The following is a 19896-nucleotide window of genomic DNA, read 5'->3' as shown; positions in this document are numbered from 1 at the left end:
AAACATGACATATTTCAAGTCTCGACAGTAACAAAAGCAGAGAAAAAATAATAATAATAATAAAAAATAAAACAATAAATATATTAAATGAAAAAAATAAATAAAATTAGATAAGGCGCAACTTTCAGTTGAGGTCTATCAATGACAGTATTGTCATTTTTCTTCACTGGTATAAGACTCAATGTATTTGTGTATAACTTGTCCTTGCTGACATCATCGACAGCCAATGGCGACAGGGGGAAACGGTGGAGGCCGGGCTGCCGGTTGAGCCAATGGGGTGGCTTATGTGGAGAGGCGGGCGGGGCCTCGGTGGGCCGCTAGCTCGGAAACTGGAGCCGAACTGCGGCTCCAGGACTCGCGGGGTCCCGGTCGAGCCAAGCAGCTCTTGAGCCAAGATGGCGGCGGCGTGCAGCGCCAGTTTCCGGTTGAATCGAGCGAGCACAAGGTTGGGGGGCGTGTCTAAAACTGCATCACAGCTGATCCGGAGCAGCCTCCCCCACCGCCGCCCCCCTTAAGTTGTTTTTGCCGAGCAGAGCAGTGCAGAGATTGGAACAGGGACCTCTCACACTCTGCTGTCATCCACAGCTTCTTCTCCACTTGTTTTTCTTTGCTGTGTTGGAGGAAAACCCTGCTACCACTTTCTACCCTGCAGAATTCTCGGACTCGGGATCCTCCTCCCGCCTCTCCGTGCACCACTATGCGGCATGTTTTCAACATTAAATAGCTTTTGTGGCGCATTTCCACACAGAATGCGCTCATCTGATCTCAGTGCAGCCCGGCCTTCTCTGACCCACTTTTAATGCTTTTTCGGACCTTCGGACGCGTCCGGCTGCATTGGTGGAGATGTTGTCGGCGGTGCAGGACGCCGATCCCCGCTTGTTTACCTCCCCACAGGGGGGGTCCCACCTCCACGACGGAGGTGGAGGAGGTGGAGGTGCAATCTCCCCCAGCCTGGAGCTGAGCCTGACGGCGCTCTACACGGCGCTCTACTCCTTGCTGTTCGCCTTCGTCTACCTGCAGCTCTGGCTCATCCTGCACTACGGACACAAGCGCTTCAGCTTCCAGAGCGTCTTCCTGTTCTTGTGCCTGCTGTGGGCCGCGCTCCGCACCACCCTCTTCTCCTTCTACTTCAGCAACGCGTCGCAGGCCAGCCGGCTGCAGCCGCTGGCCTACTGGCTGCTCTACTGCTGCCCCGTCTGCCTGCAGTTCTTCACCCTCTGCCTGCTCAACCTCTACTTCACGCAGGTAAGGAAGGGTCGCCGTGTGCGTGCGCGTGCGCGTTTGTTTGTCTGCCAGACACTGTGTGTGTGTGAGCTGCTGCCTCTGACCTGATTTTTTGCAAAACAGCTGACTCTGCATTTTTTCCCAACCCCTCTGTTAATATTTTCAAATGTAACTGAAGGCGTGCAGGGAGTGGAGCGTTTTGGTGACCCTAACCTCATGGGAGGAAAAAATATAGTATAAAAGTATTGTGGTTTGCCTATGCCTAGCCTCGACCACCACCAGAACCACCACCAGAACCACCCAGAGCCACTGACAACCACCACCAGAACCACCTAGAACCACACTGTCAAGAGCAGGGGTGGGACAACTTTTCGACTGGTGGGGTCACAACGGGTTCTAAAATGTGACAGAGGGGGAGGGGGGGGGGGGGGGAGCGGAGCAGCAGCAGATGAATGAAGCGTTTTGGTGAGCCACCTCATAGGAGGAAACAATCTATCATGGGATATGTAGAAAACATGTTGCTTTAATGTCCATTGAAAATGAACCAAAGCAAAGTTACAACAAAATCAGTGTTTATGAAGCCCTGTGTTTTTTTTGCTCTTTATTGAAACAACCCTGAAAACTCTGAAAAAAATTGATGAAATACAGCCGTTTCATGACGGACTAATTATTAATATAATTTCTTCAAATTTGTCTTAAGGGCCGGATTAAAAGGCTTTACGGGCCGCAACTTGCCCATGCCTCACACACACACACACACACACACACACACACACACACACACACACACACACACACAGTCAAAGCTCCTGCTGGTTCTTCTATTCGAGATTGTGATCCCCCAATGATTCGAAAGTAACAACCAAAAAGCTAAGTGGAGATGTCAAAAAGTAACCCAGTTGTTTACAGTGGTGCAAGAGTGCAGCAGAGGAAGCTGCACGTCTCTCTTCACCCTAGGGTGCAGGATTTCCCAGCAGGCGTCCCCTTCAAATGCATTGAGCAGGTCCCTCGTTGCGTAACATCAAACAGTTTGCCCCCCCCCCTTTAGATGCAGACTTTGACACTGAGCGCACGAGGGTTGACACACACGACGAGCGACTGTAACGCAGTGGCAGGGCCGTGCATTTCACACCGAGGCCTTCAGTGGCGTCATATTCAGTCCACCCTAAATGAATACACCTCATTATTACCCTCAATATGACACCACGGCTGGAGAATCACCCCAACACACGTCGCCTTCGTACAGAGAACCCAGTGGAGAAACACCTACGCATTCAAATCATAAGTAAGACTCATGTCTGTCAAAACCTCCAAATAAAAGGCCGTGACTCCTGCTGTGATTGTTGTAATGCATCAAGAAGAAGGAGAAGAAGAAGACTTTATTAGTCCCACATTGGGGACATTTTCATTATTACAGCAACAGTTACAGTAGAAAAGAACGGAGACTATATTCATCAAAAAGAAATAAAGCAATAAAATAAAAATATTTATAAGCTATGTACACATAGTATTCACATGTAAATAAGTGTTCTGTTGCACCTTTATGAAATTAAAGTGTGTGAGGAGATGATTTTCACTGAGTGCAGTTGTACAGCCCGGTGATCAAGTTTGGAATCACGTGGCGGTGGTCAAACTGAGGCTTCTAATGCTCCTGCCCAGTCGCCCAAATCACTGCTCAGCCTCGCTCTGTTTTCAACTTAATGGACAGTCATGAGGATGTCATCATCTTCCCTGCAGCACTACGTCTGCTGTGTTGTGAGTGAAGGAGGCATAACACACAGACGCTGCAGAGGCTGGTTCTGGTTTTGGGTGCACAACCCAACCATGCACCTTTGACCTTTTTATTATTATTATTATTATTATTATTATTATTATTATTATTATTATTATTATTAATATTATTATTATTATTATTATTATTATTATTACTTTTAACTGTTTTTGTGGGTTTTAAAAAATAAAAAGATTCAAAATAAAAGAAATGCTTCTTTGGTCAAGAGAGCAGGAAACCATGTGACAGCAACTTCCTTTGTGTATGTGTGCGTGCGTGTTTTGTTTTGTTGTTGTCTTTTGCTTGACTATGAGTTTGGCTCCATATTTCCCTAAGACATGCGCGTCAAACTCTGGCCCGCGGGCCAAATTTGGCCCAGAGTGTCATAATATTTGGCCCGTGAGGGAATTAAATCGCTACCAGAGCTGCTGCGCTGCCGCTATTAAACAGCTTGTTCTGCTAATACTACAAATGCTTTGCTGGTTTTCTAGCAGACTACTGACTTAAACAGACTAATAGTACCGTTTTCTTGATGCACTTTTTCTTGCTACTCCAAGGCTTGAGTGGTTGCACATTCATTGAAGGATAATATTATTTATTATTGCTATCAGTTAATTTGTTTATTATTGCTATTTTATTTGAAATGTAATATCAGCCCGTGGGAAAAGGTTACTGTTGAAATTTAAATCAGAAGGCTGCAAAATAAAAAAGAGCCGTACGATTTTTATTTACATTTAATTTATTTTGATGTGTTTTTTAATTTAAAATTCAAATTTTCATGTGTGCAATATGAAGTTTTTTTTATTGTATAGTATTTAGCTTTGCTTTGCTTCATATTCAGGTTGTTTGGGGTCCATATAAAAAAGGTTCACTGTTCCATCTGGAGGAAGATTTTTCTTCAATGTTGGATCGAGACTTTGTCCAAGTTCTAATTTTTGTCCCCACTTGGAGTTTGACCTCCCTGGTCTCGGAGGCCGAGAGGAGATATTGTGAGAGGAAGGAAACAGTTTAGTTGTGCAGTAACCAAACACAGGCATTTCTCGCAGGAGGGTGACAACCGTTGAAGTCACATGCCGTGCAGAGTGGAGGAATGGTAAAGTCCCAGGCCGACTAGTTGATCTCCACAAACTGCCTTTCTCTCTCAGGAAAAGAAAAGAGGGGAAAAAAAAGCAGAAGTGGTGCGGGGGGGAGGGCAGGAAGATGATATAACTGGTGGCCTCGTCCTGACAGCCTGTCACCTGACACATCGTCACCGACGGGTGGAAATTCTGCCGCCTTTTTCTGCTGAGTCAGAACCCGCTGACTCCTGACCCTCGTGATCGGTCCACTCCTCCCCTCTCTGCTCACCTGCTCTCATGTCGTTCTTCAAGTTTCCGATGATCGCTGATGTTTACTTTTCGGTTTGTCTCCCATCAAAATGCCGGAAAAGGGAAGGAGGACAAGACGGTTCTGCACGCCGGTAAAACCCCCACTATCCTTTGTTTTGTGCAGGTGATGTTCAAGGCCAAGGCCAAGTATTCCCCAGAACTCACCAAATACAAGTAGGTATAAATATAACATAATATGATATAATGTGCGAAACTGCAGGGAATTAAAATGCCATGTTCTCAGTGATAAGACTTCCGCCTCATTGAAAACACCATCAATTACAACCAGTAACTATTATTGATATATTGCATATATGTATTTGTATGTTTATATGTACATATGTGTGTGTGTGTGTATATATGTATATACACACACACACACATATATGTATATATATTCATATATATATAAATATACAAATAAATAGGTATATGAACGTATGTATATATGTATGTACATACAAACATACATACATACATAAATACACACACACACACACACATATATATATATTGTACATGTATAAACACATGTATGACTCTACTTCCTGTCCTGACTCTACTTCCTGTCCTGCTTGCTGTCCAGGGTGCCGCTGCGTCTCTTCTTCCTGTGTATGAGTGTCTTATTCCTGGTGGTAAACTTCACCTGCGCCCTGCTGGTCCAGGACGCTCTGACACGCTCCCAGTCGCCGGGGTCAGTGAACGCCGTCTAAACCGTCCATTCAACACACATCACGTCACATCACTTCACTTGGTTCAACCCCCCCCCCTCTTCCCCCTCCACCGACAGCGACAGGGCCGTCCCCCACGTCGTCCTGGCCCGGGTCCTGGTCAACGACAGCCTGTTTGTGCTGTGTGCCGTCTCGCTGGCCGTCTGCATCTTCAAGATCGCCAAGATGTCCTCGGCCAACGTTTACCTGGAGTCCAAGGTATTATTATTGCAACTCTCGTCAACTGTAGGTTGACGTGATACGCAGCTATAACCACGAGAAAAGCTCCCAAATTACCGCATCGGCTGTTGCTTTAGTGTCGCTTCCGAGGATTTATTGGTGTGTTTTCACCACGTTTTGCACTTTATTGCTGAAACGTTGTTTTTTTGTGTGTTAATTACTATTGATTGACTTTTCTTTACTTTAACAACTGTGCATTGTGACTACTGTTGGTCAGTTCATTAAAGTCCAGCTGTAAATGACTGTCACATAGCGTGTGCTGCTTACAATACATTTACATCCAGACAATGGCGTCATCAGTCTTTCATGACGTCACTTGGATGTGGATGCTGCATATTCAATGCCTCACTGAGCCTGATCTGATGGTGGCTTCTTGCTTTGTGAATCAGTCTCCCCACTAGAATAAACTAGACCGCGCCACTGGGCCAAACGGGTCGCAACTCTTTTTCACTCCCTGGCTCTGCTGCCCCCTGCAGGGCACGTCGGTGTGCCAGGCCTCGGCCATCGGCGCCATGGTCGTCTTGCTGTACGTGTCTCGCGCCTGCTACAACCTGGTGGTGGTGGCGCTGTCGCCGCAGGACCGGCCCACCCCCTTCAACTATGGCTGGTACAGCGTCTCCGACCAGGTGCTGGACCCAACCCATTACACCCTTTGTTTTCGCTGCGTCAGCGATCCAAAGAGTTTGTAGGAAGCGTCGCTGTTTTTGCAGCCTGTGTTTTATTTTTTGCTCGCGCGCTTGTTTTGCGTCCACTTTGAAAGTGTGCTCTTGCCATTGTTGCACCTGAGGTGCAAACATCGTGCGGGCAGCTTTATGAAACGGTGTCGGTGTTGGTGCACAACAGGCTACACGGTGTCAGTTTGTCTGTCAAAGTGGCTGCGAGGGACTTTTCACAGCTGTTGACGGAGCAGCCTTGACATATCGACAGTGTCAAACAAATACATAAGTATTGATCATTGGAAGTAACTTGCCGCCGCGCCCTCGGTAATCAGCTGGAGCGGCTTGGAAGTCTGGTGTGCACCAGCACCCCCTGCTGGCGAGAACAAAATGTTGCTTGAATGAACTCACCGCTCGGTATTTGTAAGAGAAAATGAGTTCTTCCGAGTTCGAGACTATGGCAACTTGTTTGTTTGTTTGTTTGTTTGTTTGTTTGTTTGTTCATTTCTGTGTGTTTCTCCTTCCCTGTGTGTGTGTGTGCGCTGTAGGGGGACGTGCACGAGATCAGCGGCGACGCTTACATCGTGTTCGGGATCATTTTGTTCTTCTGGGAGTTGCTCCCAACAAGTCTGGTAGTGGTTTTCTTCAGGGTCCAGAGACCCAACCAGAATCTGGTAAGAGGCCACGCAAAGGAGCAGTGCGCCAAGCTGAAGCACGCACAAACGTTTATACGTACATAAATAAATAGGTACCGATAACATGACACGACACTGTGAACATTTTGTTAAAGTGTTTGCGCTGTGTGTGTGTGTGTGTGTGTGTGTGGTTACTCAAGCCATCAAAACTATGAATGAACACGTATGAATATGTATTATAAATGTTTCGACACGCCTGTTTCTTCTTTATCTTTACTACTTATTACACGCAAAAGAATAAAATATGTTATGTAATATATCTTATATGAAGGGTGGCTATTGTAGATCATCTAAAATATAAAATATTGCTATTTCGCACTTTTTTTGTGTGTCATATATATATATATATATATATACACACACACACATACATACACACATACATACATACTGTATATATATTTTTTTCCCCTGTCCCCCAGGCTCCAGGAGGGATGATCAACAGTCACAGTTTCAGCTCCAGGGCTTATTTTTTCGACAACCCTCGTCGATACGACAGCGACGACGACCTGTCCAGGAGCATCAACAGAGGCGACCGCACCAGGTGAGGCAACACAACAACCACAACAACATAAAGACTAGGGGTGTGGATCTTTCACTCACAAAACGATCCGATTCAAATCTCGATTCACAAGCTACGATCCGATTCAGGGACGATTCATAAAAAATAGTTAATCATTTGGTGCGATTCGATCCGATTCGGTTCAGTGCGATTCAATACAAATGGACAATTAAACCCCAAGTGCTTATTTTTACTTTACCGATCATTACCGATCCAGGGCTCCATCAACCGGTGCACTCGGATCTCATACGTCACAGACCGATAACCCATTCAAATCGGTTTATCTTTACGCCACTAATAAAGAACCTTTATAAGTCTTACATTTCCTCTCACACCTCCTCTCCATCTCCCCCTCTGTCTCGGTGGGGCCCAGCCTCCTGTCGACGACCCCGCAGGCCGGCGCCTCCTGCTGGTACGGCTCCATCCAGCGCCACGGCCCCCTGGCAGTGGGCGTGGCCTCGGCCCAGCAAACCACCTCCTCTTCCTCCTCCTCCACCGCGCCGCTCCTCTTCGCCTACACCAACGTCCAGAGCCAGCAGCACCACCACCACAACTACTACTCCACCCCGCAGCAGAACAACTCCCACCAGCACCACCAGCAGCACCAGCACCACCACCATCACAGTAACTTCTACTCCACGCCACAGAATTACCACAATCAAAACTATCTCTGCACCCCACAGAATTAGGAGTTTTTGCAGAAGATGAAAAATAAGACAACTTTTTCTTTCTTTTTATTGCCATGATTGCAGGGAGGGGAGAATTCCAGAGTTGTACATGAGACTTGAATGTTTGCGGACGCAAAGGTTCTTGCAATCCACGTTTTCCGACCAAAGCAGCAGGGAGACGGTCGCTCACTCGGGCCCAAAAGGAGCGCTAATGCTAAAGCTAACGCTACCTAAACTGCAAGCAAAGACTTTTTGGATGTTTAGGGGAAGAGTTAAACTAAAAAAATTAATATAGTGAAGGGGTCAGAGATAGAAAGGTGAGGTCTTGGCAATCACCATTCAAACCTTGCCAAACTCACACGCTGGTTGGGTTTGGTTGGCTTTTAGTGGCCACGCTGACAAAATAGTCATTCCCTCAAGTATTTATACATATACACGTGTATAAATACATACATATATGCAGAAAAAGTTCATTTAGGCCAGAAAAATGAGGGTGCTTTCCGGTTTGATCTTCGGTTCAGTTCTGACTGGGGCAGCCAAGTTATTTCCTGAAGGACATTTCATGGTGTTTCTCATTTTGACAACGACGAGCCGTTGCTTCTTGGCTTCTCTGTCATCCGTTCGTGTCGCAGTCAGAGCTCGCTTGCAGCAAAAAAATTCAAGCAAAGCAAACGGTGATATTTACCTCCTTACAGTGAACAAACTATGTGTCCGAACAGGAAGTTGCCATTTTGCTCAGCATGCTTGTGTTTGTTTGTTTGCTTGTTTTTTTTTTTTTAAAACCGTTGAACTGCGAGCGACTGACTCGAATTGCTGGTTGTTGTTTTTAATCTCAGCTTCAAAACCAATGTGAAACAAGATGTAGCTGCCGTATGAACTGTCGTATTAAAATAGCACAAGCTTCGACAATATAGCCTGCATTCCGGAAATGTCCGGCAACACCACGCGGAAAAAGGAAAAAAAAAAAATGCTAATACAACACAGCTGTTTATGTCGGAGCGGCGAGGGGAGCTAAGAATTCAAAAGCTCACAATCAGGGTTTATTTGAGATACGAATGACTCGGAAAAGCCGAACATTTTCAATCCAGGTGAACCTTCTTCGGAACGTCTATTTTAGAAGAATAATGAAAAAAAAAAAAAAAAATAGATGCCTTGACTTAACTCAGAGTGCAATATTTGATCAGACGCGTTGAGGAATGACGGAGCAACACGTTACAAGTCGTCGCATTCACACGTCGTCGCAATATCACATCTGTTGAGTGTTTGTTGACGCTAAGGGATCCAACTTTTACATTCTAGACCAAAAAAAAAAAAAAATGGCCCTTTTGCAAAGCTGCGAGGCGAGAATTTGCACTGAGGTTGACACTTAAAATGTAGGATTTCAGCTCTATATCTATATCCATCAATATATCTATATCTATACATATATGTATTTATGTATATGTATACATATATATATATATATATATATATGTATATGTATATGAAGAGAAACCCATCTTACAGTTTGTTGTCCTGCAGGAAAGGTCCATGTGCCATGACATTCCATCATATCTGTTTCATTCCATGAGGAAAAATTTGCACAAGAGATGGTTGGATGTTTTTGAATACTGCGTGTTGCAAGATGATCGATTCCTAATCCATGTGTGCGTGTGTGTGGGAGAGAAACGTGTTAGGTTAACGTGTGTAAAATGATGCGTTTGGTGTGTTTTTATACCTTTTTTTAACATAGATTTTTATTTGTCTACAAGAAGGATTTTTTTTTTTTTTCTTCTTTGAAACCGCTGTCTTTTGGTTTGTTGCATAATCTGGCAAATTGTTTGCGTCTCATTCCGGGAAGGTTTCTAAGAGCAAATTTCGCTGAATCGAAAATCTGCACAGCCGGCTGGAGCGTCCGGACAGAATGTAAAAATAAAAAATAAAATTGCACATCATGTAGTGTTTTAACAGGTACCCCGCTGTCCGGCTGGGATTCATCATGCCAAGTTTTAACGCACAGACAACAAACGAGCGAGAAGGAAAAGAAAGCCAACACAACCGGTTTTAAATCGGACGCTGTGAATTAACAATCACTCTCAGAAGAATCAGTGTCCGCCGTGCATGCTTCCAAAAAAAAAAAAAGCTCAGTTTCATGTCGAGGTGATGAATACTTGTGTTTCAAAAATAAATGAACAGTATTTTCCTCTTTCCGCTAGAGTAATAAAGAAACAAACAAACAAACAACAAAAGGCAGTGGTTATTGTTCAACGTTTTGTTTTGGTTGTGTGGCCGTACTGGATGTAAGCGGTTCAGTGTGGATCAATGATGGTGTCTGCGAGGAGAAGCACCACCAGGTGTCAATAAAGGCCTCACTGCACTGTTATCAAGACGCTGCGGTGCCCTCATCTCTGCACATTTAAGAAATATGTTGGGTTTTTTTTTTCAAGTGAAGATAGGATCCTATCATACCGCCTCCCCACCCCCCCCAGTGGGTTATAGCGGAGTTCATCCATCTACAGCTATGTCAATCAATCCCGCTTCTTCCTGAGCTCAGGGTCCTCAGGGTCTGCTGGAGCCTCTCCCAGCTGTGATAGGGTGAAGGCAGGGGGACACCCTGGACCAGTGGCCACTTTATTAGGGCCACACACACACACACACACACACACACACACACACACACACACACACACACACACACACACACACACACACACACACGGTCAATCTAGAGTTTCCAATTGACCTCACATGCATGTTTTTTGGAGTGTGGGAGGAAGCTGGAGAACCTGGAGAGAACCCAGCAGACACAGGGAGAACATGCAAACTCCACGCAGAAAGATCCCAGGCTGGGAATCGAACCCATGACTTTCTTGCACCACCGTATCACCCAATCTCTACCTATCTATCTGTGTATTTATCTATAGCTATAGATAGATACCACACACACACACACGACGCTCACAGTGGTCGATCATTTATTCCACATGTTTACAAAGACCTGGAGTTCTTACAGCAGCTTAATTGGCTCAATTGTGAGTGTGGCTCACAGTTTGGCTCCATCCAGCGACGGCTCGGTGACGATGGTCTTCAAGACGAGGAGCTACATACGTAAATCGATGTTTCCCGGAGGAGAGGGGGGGGGGGGTGGTTCACAGACCGGTTCAGTCAGTGCCAAAGCACAAAAAAAAAACGACACAAAGCATGCAAGTTGTTTGGTTCCTGCTCCTTCCCCGACAGGTCAAAGGTCAGTCTGAGGCAGGCTCTGGGCCCCTGCGTTTTGGTCCGCAACCTGCTGGCGGGAAGAAAACGCTCCTCTCGAAAAAAGAAACAAGTGGAAAACAAAACACCTCATTATTAGAAAAGATTAAGGCATCTTGGTCTTTGGGGGCCCACACACGCACATGCACACACGCAGGACAGTAGCACAAATCTGCAATCACACATTGATCCGATCAAACTGCAAATAAAATAAAAATTTAAAAAAATTAAAAAAAACTTTTTGCAACCAGTCAATGGAAATTAATGTCATTAGTGTGCTTTGAATTGCAATCAAACCTCAAAGAAAAAAACGTTTGCGTCTCCAGATCTCCACTTTGCGATTGTTGCATCTTTTTTCGCGCAGCCATTCAGTTCCCAGAATGCACCTGGGGGGGGGGGGGGGGGGGCCGCTCAGACCACGCAGAGAATCAGAATGGAGGGAAAATTCATTCACCCTCGTCCCTCCAACGACATATCGATCTTTGTTGCGACCAGAAATACCATCGTTTCGGAAAACCTCATTAGACCTTTTGTTTCATTTTCCCTGGAAAGTCTTCATCATCATCATCATCATCATGAGCTCTTATCTAAATGTCCTCAGAGCCTTTTGGAAAATGTCCTCAGAGCTCGTCATCACTGCTGCTGCTGCTGCTGCTACACCAGGACGAGGAGGTGGCTGTTCTTTGGGGGAGGAGGGGGAGCGAGCACTTGTGTCAGGACTCGGCGCCGTCCTCGCCGCTGGTCACATGACGGTAGCCCCTGCCGCTGCTGCTGGATTCCCTCTGCCAACAGATCAGGCCCAGGAGGAGAACAATGAGGAGGAAGAGCACGCAGCCCGACGCCACCAGACTGATCACCACATCTACAGAGAGGAGGGTCGGTGGAGAGAGGGGGGTGGGGGGGGCGGGGGAAGAGAGATCCCATCATGCATCATGCCCCCTGCCCAGGTTATAGCAGTCTTTAGGGCGTGCCAGAGCAGCGTTTCACAACTGGTGGGTCTTCGATTGGGTCACAAATCTGTCGGCAGTTTAGCCGTTTGTACACACACACACACACACACACACACACACACACACACACACACACACACACACACACACACACACACACACACACACACACACACACACACACACACACACACACACACACTTTGGGTCTATTTATTTTGCAAAATTCAAATCAAAAACTCCAATAATTTATTGACAAGCCGTGACAGAAAGTTGGGCTGGTGTTTTTCTTGTCGTGGAGTGAATCTGGGTGTCGACATGATGGCGAGGATGATGAGGAGTGAGTGTGTTGAGACTGCAGCAGTTGAGAAGCACTGAATAGCAAGAGGAAGGTTTACCTCGGTCCCGCCCCGCTGACGGCACCTCACACTCCTTGTGCCAGTCCTCCGGGATGGAGGCCTTGGTGATCCTGACAAAGTCCTGCAGGGGGCAGTCCACAGCACAGCCCGGAAGCTGCACGGGGTACGGCGGGACGGTCGAGTCGTTGCGGAAAAACATCCGTACCGAAGCGTTACTGAGTGGAGGGAAAAGTTGGCTGTTAGAAGCGGTCCGAAGATTTAAAGTAAAATAAAGGCACAAAATGAACCATGATTCCAAACAACTCCCAAACAAATGATTGAGGAATTCTCAATGAGATGATGAGGCCATTGCATCATTCTCAGCAATGTGTGTGTGTGTGTGTGTGTGTGTGTGTGTGTGTGTGTGTGTGTGTGCGTGTGCGCGCTTACCCGTTTGGGTCCCTGTACAACTCAAAGATGTGACAGGAAGCGTAGGGTGGCTGCAGGCCGTTGGACACGTTCATGCTGAACTGGAGCGCCATCACCGTGGTGTCGTGCTGCACGAGAGGGGGACCACACGTTCAAGCAGCGGCGCGGAGACGCGGAAACCGTAAAGGGGAGCGAGAGAACGCGACTCACCGCCGACAGCATGGTCATCTTGAGCGGCTCGGCCAAGTCTGGCGCCGACTGGTTGGTGAGTCTTTGGACCACGAAGCCCAGCAGCAGGCCTGGAAGGCGGACAGACAGCACAAAGGACAGTTGGTCCTCATGGTGGCGCTCCATTCAACGCATCATTTTCGATGCGTCCATTATTTACTATTCCGTCTTCAGTTACAGGATGTGCTCGGCGCGCCTGGCAACCCTTTTGTTTCTCTGTTTCACTCTGCTGCTCATGCTGAGCCGACACCAACGGGGTCGACCATGTGTGTGTGTGTGTGTGTGTGTGTGTGTGTGTGTGTGTGTGTGTGTGCACGTATGTGATTAAGGTTGCTCTGTGTTTTTATGTTCCTCCCACTTCTTCTTTTGGCTTTTTTATGGGGAGACTGAATGACATTATTGGGACAAACAATGTTTGTTGATTGAGAATGTAAAAAGTGGTGGAGCAACCTCTCAAAGTTTGTATAGTAAATACACATATCGATATACAAATAGCTATACAGATAGATAGACAGGTAAAAACTTTATTAACCCCTCCAGGGAGTTCCCTCAGGGAAATATGGGTTCCAGTAGGAGCAGCACCAGTAAAAACACAGTATCAATACGGGAAAGACAACTGTGAGTGTAACCCCAAGGGAGCAGCAACCTGTCACTGAACAGGCTCCTCTGGTTGCTGAAGACAGTGTGCAGAGGGTGGCTGGTGTTGTCCACAATGTCCAACAACTTCCTTAATGTCCTCCTTTCGCCCACTGGCACCAGAGAATCCATCTGCGTGCCAACCGCAGAGCCGGCAAGTCTGACCAGCTTGTCTAATCGCTACGGTCTGGTGGTCAGTGTTACTGGACCAGTTCAGTTTGTCGTCCAGCCCAAGGTATCTGTAGGTAGTTCCCCACCAGCTCCACCTCCACCTCCGCCCCTCCAACCCGGACCGGTTGGGGACTTGGTCTAGACTTCCTAAAGTCTCTGACAAACGCACATACCTCCCTGCAGACGGCTCTTCTCTTGCTGCTTGTACAGCCCGAAATTGACCTGCGGGGGGCGCCACAAGGATTCAAAGGATCGTTAGCGCTCAGCGACAGTTTGAAAACCCCAAGATTTTTCAGACGACTTTCGTCTTCTTTTCACCTGGAGAGAAAAGTCTTTGAGCTCCCGCAGGCCCTTCAGGACGTCCGCAGTCACCCAGTCTGGAGGCGTCATGTTGTGCTTGGACTGCAGGGCGGCGACACACAATCACAGCCAGTCAGCGGAGAGAGCAGGGGTTAGGGTGCGGGCACGAGCGCACTCTCCATAGCGCTGCGTCAGCTGCTGCTCGTCTCCTCAACTCACATCTCACCTCAAACATCACACACTGCTGTTTAATTGTTACGTCCCTGCACTCGGTGACCCAGTCATTAGGAAAAGGCCCTGGGTTTCTAAGAAGCTGAGCTGATTAATGAGTAAATGTTTAAAATAAAAGCCAGCCAGCCGTAATGTATGTTGCCTCAGGGTTTGAGAAGAAAAAGCAGCAGAGCCAAAAAAAAGTAGAAGAAGTTTGTGGGCCTGTTTTGCGTGTCTCCTCTCACCTCGCAGAAGAGTGTGTCGTACACGCTCCAGATGGAGCGCACGTCCGTGTTGTTCAGCCCCGTCCTGTTGCTCACCAGCTCCATGAGGGCCTGACCACAGGGAGGAGGAGCACACCGAGCATTAATCTCCTTCAAACTTCATCACAAAGCTGTTTTTTTTTTTTTTTATATCCTCGATATATCCTGCGCTGCCAGTGACAGTCGGGGTGAAGCGCTACCTGGTTCTTTTTGGTGACGTTGAGAAATTCTTGCGTTTGCTCCGTCTCGTTCATCAGCTGCTGGTAGCGAGCGCAGTTGTCCAGGGGAAACAGGAGGAGCTGCGGGGAGAGACAGGACGCCGAGTCACGCCGAGTCGTAACGGCGACGAGGGCTTTCGAGGGGAAGGTGGGAAAAATTACCCTGTCTTGGTGGCCCGGCACCGTGTGCACGGGTATGGGCTGCCACGTCAGGTTGGGCGCAAAGACCTGGTGGCCCGCGGGGGGGTACAGACCTGAACCACGGCAAAATGGACAGAAAAAGAGATTGATGGGTGGAGGTGAAAATGCAAGAGGGTAGGAGGGGAAGGTGAGGGGAAGAAGTGGGAGGATTAAAGCAAAGGTGAAAGAAGAAAGTAGAACATGTGGGTCGGTGGTTCTCAACTGGTGGAGTCTCAGGACCCACGCTTTTTAGTCAGCACACTGTCCACCATGAATGAATAGGAAAGAAATTATTGAATAGAATTGTGTATCCTGCAAAATAAATACCGAACATGTTCGCTATAAATACACACATACATTTTAAAATCCCCTTTTAAAAATAAGGGAAACTGCCCATTAAGCTGCGACACAATCAAAACAGCTCTGCGACCCACTTTTGGGTCACAACCCACCAGTTGAGAAATGCCAGTAGGTGTAGGTGTAGGTGTAGGTGAAAGAGAGTAACACAGGCCAGAAGGAAAGGAGAAAGGAGACGAAATAGAAGAAGAAAAGGGGGCGCAGTGGGAGGAAGTAGAAAGAAAGGAAGTGGAAGCAATGAGAAGGACAGGAGAGAAGCACTGGTAGAGGGAGTAAAGAGAAAGAGGAAAGAGGGGAGGATGTCGAAGGAGGGAAATCAGGAGACAAGAAGAAGAACGTTGATGGAGACGGAGCCTCTCTGAGAGTCGAGGGAGGTTTCCCTGCGAGCGGACCTGCCAGGTTGGCCTCGGCGCTCATCAGCGTGCGATCGTAGTCCGTGCTGCGGACGGAGATCTGCGGATGACAGCAGACGCACAGAAAGACTCAGCCATTGAAAGCGTCTCCCGGCGATATCAAATATTTGCTTGGCACTGAAGGCATTTGGAGGGCGTGGGTGGGCAAACAGCAGGGAGGCCTCACGCGCCCTCTCTCGCACCCCGTCCCCCCGTCCATGTCTCTCTCACTGCAGGTGTTTGAGGACGCAGAGTGGAGAGGAGAGGGGACATTAATTCATGCCAACATTGACTCCTGTGGGAGTTACCTCGCTCCGGTGGTAGGACTCGTTGAGGAAGTCCTTGTAGCGACTCCTCAGGTGGTGGCCCAGCTCCAGGTGCTGCCTCATCCCCACCTGAGGACGGCCGCCGACGAGGCATGTCAAAACACACAATGCAATATAGACGTCAACAATTTCTTTGTCACGCTTTGCACACAGCTGAAATCCAATCTTTGAGTTGTGTTAAAGTGGAAGCAATTGAATCAGAGGGATGTGGAACTGTCCAGTCAACTTTCTACACTGCAGATAGACACCGAAGACATCAAACATATGAGCAAGATGTATGGAATTATGCAGCAAAGAAAAACACGTTAAATAACTCTAAATATGCCTTTTATGAAAGGTGGCTATTTTGAAGAATTTAAATATATAAAACGTGTTATTTTACACTTTTATCGTTCCCTTAATAATTCCATGCGTGTTCATACGTAGTTTTGATGTCTTCATTGAGAAACTGCAATGTCAATAGTCAAGAGAATGAAAGAAAAGGCATGAAATTCATAGAGTGTGTCCAAACTTTTGACTGGTAGTGTAAATACATACACTATACATCTTTATTTATTTATTTTAAAGACTGCACAGTCCACTTCCTTGACACAGTGAGAGCACACACCTGCGACAGCTGTCCGAAACCTTGAGGCCAGTCCTTCTCTTGGTAGGGGTCAGTGGGGTAGGCTTTGATTGGAGAACGGTCGCCATGGCGAAACAACTGCCAATGATAAGAGAGAAGTCAGAAGACAGCCAGTGACACAATTACAATATAAAAACACATAAACAGATTGCCAAGTTGTTCAGATAACAAAACACCTCAAGAACTCTTCAATGTGTCAAAGAGACTTCTTCAGTACAAAGATAAAAAGCTTAAAAAAAAAAAATAAAAAAAAATCTAAGCACGGCATTAGGGAATTTCCATGAGAATCATTTTGCGGAACAGTTTCAGTATTGATTTGTGGTTGCGGTGAAACCTGCTTTGCATTGGCCCCGTTTTCAGAAGATTGTAGCCAATGAGGACAAACTCTAGAAGAGATTTAGCTCTGAATAAGCTAGAGGGCGGAAGGAAGTGTGGTTTTTATGGTTTCACCCATGATCAATCCCTCTGGGGATCTGAAGCTGAACATAAACTCTTTGAAAAGGTTGGATTAACCCTTTAAATGTCATTGCATGTCATTGGCTCCCCAAATCCACGACAACAACCACTGAGCTGGCTGGTGTCTAGGAACTAGTTAGTCATTTTTACTCCAAAAGGTAGCACAAAACTGAGCATTCTTCAGTGACAAATGAATGAATGAATGAATGAATGTCTGCAGAGCCGATTGACCCCTCTCTCTCTCATAATTTAAAGGGGTGACATGTGAGAGGACTTGATGTCAGGGCTTTAACATGACAAGACATGAGTGTGTTTCAATTCTCACCTGCGCTACAGATTCCATGTCAGCATAGCAAGAAACAAATGGGTAGGGCACAGTCAAACCCATCCCAAGCAAAATATGTTCATTTGATTAGATTTTTTTTTTTTTTAAACTAATTTAATAATAATTAACTCCATCAAGCGTTACTAATCTTTTGATGAGGGTAACTAAGTAAGGTACTCTGCAATATTTTTACAAAAGCTCATTTTTAAGACTTAAAAAAAAAAATAAAAATCAAACGTCAGGCTTGACGGCAGAAATCCGCACGGTCGAATTCAACCAACATCCTTGTTTTTGTCTGTGGTACAGCTGACTGGTCACATGACAGCGTAAATTTCAGACAAGGAAACTATGAGCATATTTAATGGCATTGAATAAAATCTTTAAAAATAAATAAATAAATAAATAAATAAATAAAAAGAGTCTATTTACACGTGAAATGTCTGTGCGAGTGTGAATAGCATGCAGCAAGCAGGCAGTTGCAATGTCTTGGCGAAGAAACAGAAAGTGACAGAAATTCGTGAATTCATTCCAACTTCCGCTCAAGTGTCTGACCACAATCAAGTTCCTCTTGAGAACCCAAAGTCCAAACAAGCTTCAGTAAAATTACACGACCTGACAAAAATTTTAAGACCCTTGTTATTATGTTTAAATTTTGATTAAGTTTAACAATGTCCAGTCAAGTGTCACTTTTACTCCGGGTTAGCATGCTAGGTGGTTATCAGCAGAAAGTGGGGGTGAATGCAACATAAATTGGGTTTTTTTCAAAAGACGGGACTTTGCCAACGAACTTGTTATTTTTTTTAATCGCCGAATCTAATAATACATTTGTCGTATTACGGAAAGCTTTTGTTTAATCGTGAATACACGCGTATCTCTCCAAAATGCCAAAGAGAATATACAGTCACTAAATTTTCCAGCGCAGTTTGGCGATTTAGCGCAGGCGGCCGAGGGAAAAAACGCGAAAAGTGTTCTCACCACGATGACATGGACGGGCTGCTTCTCCTCTGAAGCCTGGACGAACAACGAGCCCACTGCAAGGACACACAGAACCACGGAGAGCACCATGTTTCAGCTGCACACAGTCCAAACTGAAATGTGAATACAGTGACTGATGCCGCCACATATAGATAGCCGTGCTAATGACAGCCGCCGCTGAACCGGAAGTTCAAACATAAAACTTGGGGTTTCCTTTTTTGAACACAACGCGTGAGAACAGTGGCCACTAACAATATCGAAACGAAATATGGAAATATAGAATGTATTTGTACAATTAAGCATAAGACTACATGTTCAGCACGTTTTCAAATATAGACGTTAGTTGAACAGAAATTCTTTATTTCTCGCATTTTATTTTGAAAGTAAACTGCTGCAGTACGTTTGACACTATCTTGATGGCTCAGGAGTTAACGGAAGCAACTACATACATTCAAATAAATAAATAACACGTTATTGATGTTATTTTATAAATGACACGACACAGTGTTTCCGCAAAATATAACGCTTGTCCACATTCAAACTACCATCGAACACTTGATTTGTAACCAAACTTACCATGTTAAGAGGGTAACGTTCGTTTCTTTATTGTATGTATCAAAGTAACACATTTATTTACTACTTGTATCGCACTTTAAAAGGCTCTGTAAAGCGCCAACCAAAAGTGGAACATTCAACCCTAAGTGAAGTCGCGTGAGAAAACCGTTCAAAACCGAGCCAAACAGGTTTCCAATAGAGCAACGTTAGAATTTGCAAAGTTTACATTGGAAAGTACATTCATTGATGTGGAATCTCATCTCAATACCGAACTCGCTCACCACTTTGATTTCTGATTGCGGTAGCGGAGACGAGAACTTTGCTTCTCGGGTTATATTAGTAATATTAGTCTCAGCACACACGGATGTCTTGAGGCCGTCGCTGGAGGCCTGCAGTTTTTATTTGCAGACACTAGGTGGAAGTGTGACACCAATGGCTCTCAAGTGTTTGCGTCCCGCCTGCACCAATTCATGGTCTGCACTGCTTTGTGAAGTTGTCTGCGCTCCAGACCTTTGGCCCTGAGCTGATCCCTTTTGCGGACCTCCTATGCTACGCTGTTCAGTACTGTTTACACAATGAAAAAGCAGCTTGGAGGCGTGAGGATCTGGCAACCAGGGACACCAAGCTTATGCCAATGTCAATATCCTTCAGTTATTGGCACCGGTATTCATTTGCATTCCGATTTGTCATAAGCCAGGAATAAGTAATAAGACATTGTCATTATTCCTACACCACCACAACGATAACACTACCCAGTGTAACATCTGACCTTAAAGACATCACCCTTGTTTTTGTAATTTAACTGCACCTTTTTGATGACCTGATAATTTAT

The 19896-nt window shown here is 45.9% G+C and overlaps 2 protein-coding genes across 2 annotated transcripts; one reads left to right on the top strand and one right to left on the bottom strand.

Moving 5' to 3' along the window:
* Window positions 1–373: 373 nt before the first annotated feature.
* Window positions 374–10261, top strand: gpr137c (G protein-coupled receptor 137c). The gene is made up of 8 exons (XM_076049385.1): window positions 374–1245; window positions 4487–4536; window positions 4949–5056; window positions 5153–5291; window positions 5789–5938; window positions 6517–6642; window positions 7086–7207; window positions 7599–10261. Exons 1-8 carry the CDS (start codon window positions 844–846, stop codon window positions 7912–7914), a joined length of 1413 nt encoding a protein of 470 aa, XP_075905500.1. The 5' UTR covers window positions 374–843; the 3' UTR covers window positions 7915–10261.
* Window positions 10262–10830: 569 nt separating this feature from the next.
* acp2 (acid phosphatase 2, lysosomal) lies at window positions 10831–18688 on the bottom strand. Its single transcript, XM_076049387.1, has 13 exons — window positions 18510–18688; window positions 16736–16831; window positions 16111–16197; window positions 15803–15863; window positions 15036–15127; window positions 14856–14954; window positions 14638–14727; window positions 14201–14284; window positions 14056–14104; window positions 13058–13146; window positions 12869–12975; window positions 12479–12654; window positions 10831–11992 (listed from the first exon to the last, which is right to left on the bottom strand). Exons 1-13 carry the CDS (start codon window positions 18597–18599, stop codon window positions 11844–11846), a joined length of 1269 nt encoding a protein of 422 aa, XP_075905502.1. The 5' UTR covers window positions 18600–18688; the 3' UTR covers window positions 10831–11843.
* Window positions 18689–19896: the final 1208 nt, after the last annotated feature.

Source organism: Nelusetta ayraudi, unplaced genomic scaffold (genome assembly GCF_046127955.1).
Source record: "Nelusetta ayraudi isolate G7.1 ecotype Tasmania unplaced genomic scaffold, CSIRO-AGI_Nayr_v1 ptg000114l, whole genome shotgun sequence".
Lineage (NCBI taxonomy): Eukaryota > Metazoa > Chordata > Actinopteri > Tetraodontiformes > Monacanthidae > Nelusetta > Nelusetta ayraudi.
The sequence above is the reverse complement of the archived record's forward strand: the minus strand, read 5'-3'. Positions and strand labels throughout refer to the sequence as shown.

Excerpts from the sequence above, each read along its gene's own strand:
- gpr137c (XM_076049385.1), top strand. The coding sequence starts at position 844 with ATGTTGTCGGCGGTGCAGGACGCCGATCCCCGCTTGTTTACCTCCCCA. Across the intron at positions 1,246-4,486 it reads TCAACCTCTACTTCACGCAG|GTGATGTTCAAGGCCAAGGC; the intron begins GTAAGGAAGGGT and ends TGTTTTGTGCAG. Across the intron at positions 4,537-4,948 it reads CCAGAACTCACCAAATACAA|GGTGCCGCTGCGTCTCTTCT; the intron begins GTAGGTATAAAT and ends CTTGCTGTCCAG.
- acp2 (XM_076049387.1), bottom strand. The coding sequence starts at position 18,599 with ATGGTGCTCTCCGTGGTTCTGTGTGTCCTTGCAGTGGGCTCGTTGTTC. Across the intron at positions 14,105-14,200 it reads TCAAAGACTTTTCTCTCCAG|GTCAATTTCGGGCTGTACAA; the intron begins GTGAAAAGAAGA and ends CGCCCCCCGCAG. Across the intron at positions 12,976-13,057 it reads AGATGACCATGCTGTCGGCG|CACGACACCACGGTGATGGC; the intron begins GTGAGTCGCGTT and ends CCTCTCGTGCAG.